The sequence below is a fragment of the Clupea harengus genome, chromosome 20 (genome assembly GCF_900700415.2).
Source record: "Clupea harengus chromosome 20, Ch_v2.0.2, whole genome shotgun sequence".
Taxonomy (NCBI): domain Eukaryota; kingdom Metazoa; phylum Chordata; class Actinopteri; order Clupeiformes; family Clupeidae; genus Clupea; species Clupea harengus.
Genome location: NC_045171.1, coordinates 22,723,107 through 22,733,106, shown reverse-complemented (window position 1 = coordinate 22,733,106; position 10,000 = coordinate 22,723,107). Strand labels below are relative to the sequence as shown.

Genomic DNA, 10,000 nt, shown 5'->3' with positions numbered 1-10,000 from the left:
TTGAGTTTGAGCTTGTTCAATGGTATATTTCTGTGACCTGCATGCTCAACTGTCAGTAGCTGAGGTTTCTGTCTGGCTTGTGGTAAGTCCTTTTTGAGCAGGGAGCTCTTAAGAAACTATTGGCTTCTGATTGTATTTGTGTTCATTGCAGTTAGGAAATATATCTTTGATGAGCAACCCTGTGATGTGTTGAGAGTTGCAGCTGTGTGTGTGTATGTGGACTTCCCCACTTCGTGCTTTTAGATTCGCTAGATGTGAAAGTTCATGAGGTGAGTGTTGTGTGTTCAGTGACAGTTAAGTGTTGTGGAGGTGTCTGCCCCATTGTGAATCAGGGGGAATGTTATTAGCCAGGTGAAGGCAATTACGTTGTTTGTGTGGTAGTGAGCCACACTAGTTGTGATTGTGGGTGTTGTTTTCCAATCTTGATTGGTCACGTGTTTGTGTTTGTGCTGCATTGAGCTCATACGATTCCAGTAACTTGTTGCGGTATGGGACCACTGTGTGAGTGACCTTTTGTTGTGGTGACAACAGTGCACATTTTGTTGGGATTGTGTGTTGCTACTGTGGTGGTAGTAGCTGTGTATAATCCGGTTTGCGGCTGTTGTGCTCCACTATGTGTGTCACTTGTTACTAGTTTTGTGTGTTCAAGTGCAGCTTGTGTTTGGACATCTTGTTCAATTTTATTTATATAGCGCCATAACAATACAATTGTCTCAAGGCGCTTTACAGAGCCCAGAGCCTGAACCCTCTTAGTGCAAGCACAATGGCAACAGGGGCAAGAAAAAACTCCCTGTCAGTCAGAAAGGAACCTTAAGCAGAACCACGGCACATAAGGGGGGACCCATCTGCTTGAGGTTGGCCGGGTGGAGATAGGAAGGGGGGGAAGGGGGGATGGTTGTGTGGCAGAAGGGGAAGGGAAACAAAAAGTGTTGTGCACAGCCTGCATTTTGGTAGATGTACATAATATATATACAGACATCCGGTGGTAAATACATGATACAAACAAGACCAGTTTAATGGATATACACTGTGCTGATAGGGTTACTATTACAGGGGTAAGGAGAGAGGGAGAGGGAGAGAGGGAGAGAGAGAGAGAGAGGGAGAGAGGGAGAGAGGGAGAGAGAGAGAGAGAGAGAGAGAGAGAGAGAGAGAGAGAGAGACTGCCTGGCTAGGTGTATGGGAATATTATTTAGTAAATTCTTTAGATTTTAGTCATAAGCTTTGTAAGGATGAACAACAGTGCCCATTTTTTTGGTGACAGTCGCATCCCAGTATGCTGTACCTGGGATCTGTCGCACTCCTTCACGGTACAACATATGCTGTCTGTAGCCCAGTTTTGTTGATTAGGGGGGTATTGCATGTGTTTAGATATGTTTAGTTTATCTAATAGGGTAAAATATTTAGTTGCATATGTTTTTTGAGTCTGCTAGCGGTTGCTGTTTCGGGCGAAATTCGGTTTTCGGTTGGCTAAGCTGTGGCTAATTTGCCTTTCCTAACAGTTTGGTGAACTGTTTTACCTTGTAATTTACCTTGTATTTACCTTCCCGTTGACTTGGTGGAGGATCCACCAGAATGGGCGGGGCAACCTCCATGCCGGGATTGGCCTTGTATGTTCATGGTAATGGTATCCATGTTTGTTTGCTGGGCGAGTCTACTTGGTGAGAGCATATGGTTCTATGGGTGTGGTTGTGTGCCTCGTTGGAATGTTTCGGCCTGTGAGTGCACAGGATGTAAATGGGTCTATCTGACTGTAGTGGCTCAGGGTTGCCTGTTTCGAGACGCAATTAATGGCATATGTGGCGTCTGCTGTGTTTCTGTCTTTCTCTCCCTTTTTCTCCTTTGTCCTAGGTGTGGAGAGCTGAGGACTGGGTGACACAATCAGTGTGTTTACATGATGGTATAATTCGAATCTTTGCTTAGTCGGACTATGCTTTCTTTCGAGGGTAGGTGCTATTATCCCAATGTACATGGCAGTGAATAAATCGAATCATTGGCCGAAAGCATGTCATATCCGATACGATAGGTGGCGCTGTTTTTATTACAACTAGTGGTGATACAGCCCTTTCCGCTTGACCTCTTCACCACTACCAATAACAACAACAGTTGATTGAGCATGAATCGCGTCTGTTCATCGGTCCAGAAATGCGTGTTGCCTCTTGGGTGGTTTGTTTGTTTGTTTGTTTGTTTCTGCCAGGCCGATGTGTTTATAAGTTACATTATTCAAAGGTGAAAGATAAAAGGCGAGAGAAACGCATGCACATTCACACACACACGCGCGCAAATAATGGGTTACAGCCAAAACGCATTGCCCTTCTGCCAGTTGCATCAAATTGTTTAAGTACTTCTTCGCTGTCGATTTCCAAATCTGTGTGAATATTCATAAGAGCAAGTCCAGTCAGTCTTTTGTCAGTCATCGTACTTCGTAAGATATGTCTTAAGACGCCCCATTGTACTGAATGACCGCTCAGCAGACGCTGTGGAAACGGGCAAATGTGCCGAACTTTCCAGGGCTTGATAAAGCTCACTGCATTTGGGCTGTAGCTCATTTAGCTGTTTCCAGCTCTATATCTGCATCGTCAACGCTGGGCATTAGTTGTCCGTACTCCGATTTGATAGTTTCCCCATCGTAATAAATATGCATTCATGATATTTTTCTATGACCGAGTTTGACAGGTATTGGTCAGGTAATAGTCGAGTGACAGCTGATTTCACAAGCATTAACTTTAAACCAGAATATTATAACGTGTCGGCATAGTCGCCCCGTAATGCCGTGCAGCGGGCGCATACTGTTATACTTTATGTTATGCATGACGTTCCCTAGGCTATATGTTCCTTACCGTTCTAATTACATGTCGTTGTTCTGTGTTGGGACAGAGCTTATACAGGTGGGTGACGGTAGCACAGTCTGTTCGTGGGCATAAAGCCCGTGCCATTGTGACAGTGTGTTGTGTTTAATAAAAAGCCATAACAAATATACCACGCTTCCGTGATTTGTTACAATATAATGGTCTTGCTTCTATAATGTATAAACACGTAGGTTACAGGGTGGGTGTGGCAGAGAGAGAGAGAGGGAGAGCGATGATGCACACGGATATATCAGATTTAGCGACCGGAGCAAAGTTATGTTGCTGTAACGTTGAACTCTTTGCAATCAATAAATACAGTACTTAATAGGCTAATTGATACAATATCTCCTCGTTTGAGTGTGGTTGTTTGAGTGCAATGGGAGTGTATGATCGTTATTGTCTATAAAGCAGTGTTTCTCAAACTTTTTCAGACCAAGGACCACTTGGCCAATAAAAATTCGCGGACCATTTAACTAAATATCCCCGGAACAACATGCCTCCTACCCAAGACCTGGCGCCAGACAATTGTTAGCGCACACATGATTTTCGCGGGCTCTCCTTTTGTACGTACCAGTAGGCTAGTTATAGATATGACAATGCGCAAGGCAAAGCATCTGGAACCCTGCTCCATGTCGCAATAATGTCGTAGAAATGTCGCAATAATTTACTTGTGGCCGTCGCGGACCACACTTCATCATATTTGATAGAATGAAGAACAAATTAGTTGTGAATACTATCACCGAGTTTGAAAGGTATTTGGTCAGGTAACAGCCCTTTAACAGCTGATTTGCTTTCTGATTTGACAGTACTGCTGTGTGTTTTAAGCAAATAAAATGTGGACTGTTTACAAGCGGGCACCTGCTATCGTTGATTATACAGTAAATACGTTGTGAAATGAAACAAAAACACATCACAGTTAAAGATGTATTAGTATTGATTGATTCACATCGATATGAATGGATGACATGACTAACAAGTGGTGGGAAATTAATATGAAAGTATTTGTTCGGTGAATTAGCGCGCTCTGTCCAAACAGTCGCTGTCAACGTTTTTGTCAACACTGGCACCACATAAGTATCGTAATTTGAACGTCCTTATACGTTTTTAAGGAGGGGTTGTAAAGGTACTCATATCTTCGGACCTCTTCTGTTATGTTTGTTCATAGTCAACAAGAATAAGCTTGTGAGACAGTCTGCAGGATATTCATAAATAAACGTGTCATTAGTATGAACAGCTGAGACAACGTATCGTCTCTTTCGTTTTCCGGGTCACGACCTGGCAGGGAGGGAGGGAGGATGGCGGCGGGATCTCAAGCATGCGCAAAGACGCAAAGTCCAGTTCCTTATCCAATTCACCGTTACATGCCGCAATAGTCGAACTATCAACTGGATCGGATCGAGTTATCCAGGGGTGTTAGTCCGACTATGTGCGGTCCGACTACGATCCGACTAAGGTGCTTACATGAAACGGATAATGCGATTTCAGTCCGACTAAGGCAGTTATTCGAATCCATGTAACCACGGTCACTGTGGAGGGGTTTTACCCTCAGTTTTAGGGCTCCCAGAACAAAAGGTAAAGCCCCTCGACTGCGTCCTCCAGTCTTCGGCCCTCCACACCTAGGACAAAGGAGAAAAAGGGAGAGAGACAGAAACACAACTCATGCCACAGATTCCATTGATCACATGTGTGTGTTTGTGCTGCATTGAGCTCAGAAGATTCCAGTAACTTGTTGTGGTATGGGACCGCTGTGTGAGTGACCTTTTGTTGTGGTGCACACAGTGCACATTTTGTTGGGATTGTGTGTTGCTACTGTGGTGGTAGTAACTGTGTATAATCCGGTTTGCGGCTGTTGTGCTCCACTATGTGTGTCGCTTGTTACTGGTTTTGTGTGTTCAAGTGCAGCTTGTGTCTGAACCTCTTGTGCATGTTCATGTGTAAAGGTATCCATGTATGGTTGTTAGGCAAAGTCCACTTAGAACTACTTGGTGAGAGCATTTAGTTTCATGGGTATGGTTGTGTGCCTGGTTAGAGAGAGTTTTGGCCAAGCAAGTTGTGAACTTTTAAGAGTCTATGTGACTGTAGTGGCTCAGGGTTGCCTGTTGCAGGAGATGCAATCAATGGAATCTGTCTCTCTCCCTCTTTCTCCTTTGTCCTAGGTGTGGAGGGCTGAAGACTGGAGGACGCAGTCGAGGGGCTTTACCTTTTCTTTTAGGGCTCCTAGAGGAACCCTTTTAAGGGGGGAGGTGTTACGCCCCTCTATCTACACCACTCTACACCCCTACTGGCTTTGCAGTGGCAGTGCAACAGTCTTTGGGTGGTGAATGGGCGTAATTAGCTTGATTGTCCACACCTGAGGAGGAAAGCCATGCTGTTTGCCCTCAGAAGAGGCTTGCATTCTCACCATGCTTTGGGAGGCTGGTGTTTTGCAGTCACCATTTTATCTCACATTTTTGGTATATAGGAAATAAATACTTTATTTTCGTACAACTCTGTGGTCTGTCTTTATGTCTTTATTTATGTTGTGGCTCAGGAGCCGGGTCAACACACACACACACAGACACACCATACTTAGCCACATACAAACACACACACATACACACCATAATTAGCCACATACAAACACACACACAGACACACCATACTTAGCCACATACAAACACACACACATACACACCATACTTAGCCACATACAAACACACACACCATACTTAGCCACATGAGATGTGCTGTATGGTGCTGTATGTGTGTATGGTGCTGTATGGAAAGTGCTCTATGTGTGGAGGCTTGAAGACCCTGGCAGGTCAGTGGAATGCTGCCCACATACACACACACACACGCACACACACACACACACACACACACACACACACAGGCTGCATACATCAAGAACAGGAAAACACACCCCTGCACAAACCATTATTTCAATCTGCTGTTTTATGCTACATTTATCCACAGGCTGCAGCTCCACCTAGTGGCCATGCAGTCCCTAACTTCCCTGAGTTCTCTACCTGCCCACATCTACTCTATAAAACACACACACGCACACACACACACACACACACACACCTGAGTCCTCTACCTGCCCACATCTACTCTATAAAACACACACACGCACACACACACACACACACCTGAGTCCTCTACCTGCCTGTACACAAACACACACACATACACGTATACACAAACAGAACTTTTACCTGCCTGTATACACACACACACACACACATATATATACAAACAGAACAACTACCTGCCTGTACACGCACACACACACACACACTTCTACTTGCCTGTACACACACACACTTCTACCTGCCTGCACAGACGCACACACTTCTACCTGCCTGTACACAAATACACACACACTTCTACCTGCGTGCACACACACACATACACACACTTCTACCTGCATGCACACACACACACTTCTACCTGCCTGTACACACACACCCTCTCTCCACAATCACTTCAGTTTGTGCAGACACAAATTCTGAAATCACAGATCATTTTTCACTAACACACACACACACCTAGACACACACACACACACTTCTACCTGCCTGTACACACACATACAAACACTTTTACCTGCCTGTACATACACACACACACAAACACACTTCTACCTGCCTGTACACACACACACATAAACCTCTACCTGCCTGTACACACACACACACACACACACACACACACACACTTCTACCTGCCTGTACACACACACACATTAACCTCTACCTGCCTGTACACACACACACACACACACACACACACACACACTTCTACCTGCCTGTACACACACACACATAAACCTCTACCTGCCTGTACACACACACACACACACACACAACACACACTTCAACCTGCCTGTACACACACACAGCACCTCACTCCACAATCACTTCAGCTTGTGCAGACACAAATTCTGAAATCACAGATCATTTTTCACACACACACACACACACACACACACACACACACACACACTCACACACACTCACACAAACACCTTCACCTGCTCCACTCTCACACTCATCTTCTGTTCTCAGCTGTCCCAGACTAGGCAGGTGTGATGAGTAATCCCATTGGCTCTGTGTCCTTCACCTGTGTGTGTGTGTGTGTGTGTGTGTGTGTGTGTGTGTGTGCAGGTGTGATGAGTAATCCAATTGGCTTTGTGTCCTCCACCTGCCCGTGGGAGACTAGAGAGTAGACAGCCAGGACGTGTGTGTGTGTGTGTGTGTGTGTAAGGAGCAGTGCTGGCCCATTAGGGCTCCTACCGTGAGGCGCGTGATGTGTCTGTTCAGGAGGTGAGGATGATGACTGTGTGTGTGTGTGTGTGTGTGTGTGAGTGCGTTTGTGCATGCGTGCGTTTGAGTGTGTGTGTGTGTGTGTGTGTGTGTGTGTGTGCAGTGCTGGCCCATTAGGGCTCCTACCGTGAGGCGCGTGATGTGTCCGTTTAGGAGGTGATGATGATGACTGTGCCCTGTAACGTGTGTGTGTGTGTGTGTGTGTGTGTGTGTGTGTGTGTGTGTGTGTGGATGGGGATTTGAGATTCCTTGAGATCAGTGGTGATCTCCTCCTCATCACACTCATTCCCACGCTTCACCAGAACATGTAGACTACTCGTAATCATCCACAACACACACACACACACATGCACTCGCACAAACACACACACACACACACGCACAAATACACGCATGCACACACACACGCACAAACACACACTCGCACACACACATGTATGCACGCGCACAAACACACACACACACATGCACGCGCACAAACACATCCACAAACACACACGCACAAATACACGCATCCACACACGCACAAGCACACACACATGCACACACATGCACGCGCAGAAAAACACACGCACACACACATATGCACGTGCACAAACGTACAGACACACGCACACAGACAAACACAAAGACATGCACTCACGCACACACACATGCAAATGCACAAACACACACGCATATGTACACAGACTCACAAGTTCATACTCAAAAAACAAATACACACACATGTACACATACACACATGCTCATAATCAAACACACACATTTTGGCCCTGAACTCACTGGGACTAGCCAGGTCTCGCCAGGTCTCAGTATCCGTGGGAGATTAGTTCAGTAAGCTGGAACATCTCAGATTTTAAGAGGCAGAGCAGAGATCACACACACTGCGTTCCTCAGCAGGGACACACACACACACACACACACACACACACACACACACACACAGTACTCAATCTCACACACACACACAGATATTCATGTGACTGTAGATGACCCCACATCTCAGGACAGAAGGGCAGAGGCTGCAGTACCTCTACAGAACCAGACACAGAACCAGACACTAGTCTACCTCTACAGAACCAGACACTAGCACTGGTACAAGTGTGTGTGTGATGTGTTTGAAAGTATGTGAACTGAGCACCAGCTGAGAGGGAGTCTCCACGCTGAAATAAACTACAGAATCCTGACTGCGTCCTCCGGTCCCTTCTTCAACTTTGGCGTGCTCATTTAGATTCTATCAGTCAGGTTTATGTTTATCAATTGCATGTACTTGTTTAGAGGGAATTGTGTGAGTAGCCAAAAAAACGACATGAAACATGGAATTAGTGTATGTGCAAAAGTAATTGAACCCCCAGCTGCATTGGTAAAGTCAAGTAGGTAACAGATTTGGATGCTTAATTAGTCAATTAGTCAATTAAGCAAACCAATCAAATGAGACATCCTTAGGAAAAGGGTTGGGCAACACAGATTAAAAGAGAGAGGAAACCAACCAAACTACTGTAGTGCCAAGGTGTACCGTATGGAAGTCCATTCTCTGGACAGATGAGTCCAAGATAGAATGATTTACACAATAATAATATGGACCACTCCATATTATCCAGGGAAACATGAATTCTCAGGCCTATCAACAAATTCTTGATCAGAATCTCCGGCCATCAGTCAGCGAGTTGAAGCTGGGCCGAAAATGGGTTTTTCAACAAGACCCAAAGCATATACCAGCAGAACTACCAAGGAATGGCTTAAAAGAAAGAGGATTCATACTCTGGATTGGCTTAGTCAAAGTCCGGAGCTCAATCCAATAGAAATGTTGTGGCTAGACCTGAAGACGTTTGGTTGAAGTAACGGCTGCAAAAGGAGGTGCCACAAGCTACTAACTAAAATGGTTTGCATACTTTTGCACATGTCACATTTTCAGTTTTTGTGAGAAACCACTTTTTTTTTTATAAATAATGAAAATACATAAATTGTCTTTGTTTGTGTCCATTATTTGGAAAGTCTGCTTTACAAATTGGTGTTTGGATGTACATTTAATAAGGTTATCTTACATTTTTGTACAAATTCAATGACCATATCTGGAGGGTTCACAAACATTCAAGCAGCACTGTATGTGTGTGTGTGTGTGTGTGTATATATATATATATATATATTTATATATATGTGTGTGTGTGATGTATTTGAAAGTATGTTTGTGTGTGTGTATGTATACTGTATATATGTGTGTGTGTGGAACTATGGTGATCAGGTTCTGTAAGAATGACTAGAACGGGGTGTGAATATATGCATGATTCATGAGGTGCACTGGTGTTGGAACACAGAATATTATCTCATAAAAATATAAAAACTCCTACTCTTGTTTAAATGTTTTATTTAAACATTAGAAATACAATAAACAATAACAATGTCTCAATATTAAAGAATGAACTTGAATTAAAAATGGTGTTCCCTGTGTCGTTCAGGGTGCTTCCTCTGATTGGGTAGATGTTGGTGACGTGTGTTCTGATTGGGTAGATGTTGGTGATGTGTGTTCTGATTGGGTAGATGCTGGTGATGTGTGTTCTGATTGGTTAGATGTTGGTGATGTGTGTTCTGATTGGGTGAAGGTCAGGGGAACCACACAGGCCTCCTTCAGCTCAGTCTTGCTGGGTTGGCAGTGAGCACCTCCGGCCAGAAGGGGGCAGCAGCTCCCCTTCCTGCAGGAACACAGAAGAGGCAAAGTGAGCACAGATCACACACACACACACAAACTACCCCCTACCCCCTACCCTCTCACCCCCACTCCTTTTCCATACTACCCCCTACACCCTCTCCCTACCCACTCTGAATCCGTTTGTGCGCTCACGTTGGGGG

The 10,000-nt window shown here is 44.8% G+C and overlaps 1 protein-coding gene across 2 annotated transcripts in view; it reads right to left on the bottom strand.

The window, feature by feature from the left end:
* The window catches only part of lyve1a (lymphatic vessel endothelial hyaluronic receptor 1a), a 25,523-nt gene that overhangs the window by 9,544 nt on the left and 5,979 nt on the right, over positions 1–10,000 (bottom strand). The window contains exon 6 of one of the 2 annotated variants that reach the window (XM_031557932.2): positions 9,601–9,843. In XM_031557932.2, the coding sequence (XP_031413792.1) occupies positions 9,606–9,843 (238 nt within the window). In that variant the 3' untranslated portion in view covers positions 9,601–9,605. Of the gene's footprint in view, positions 1–9,501; positions 9,844–10,000 lie in introns of those variants that run through there. The other variant, XM_042702760.1, reaches the window with a different exon arrangement.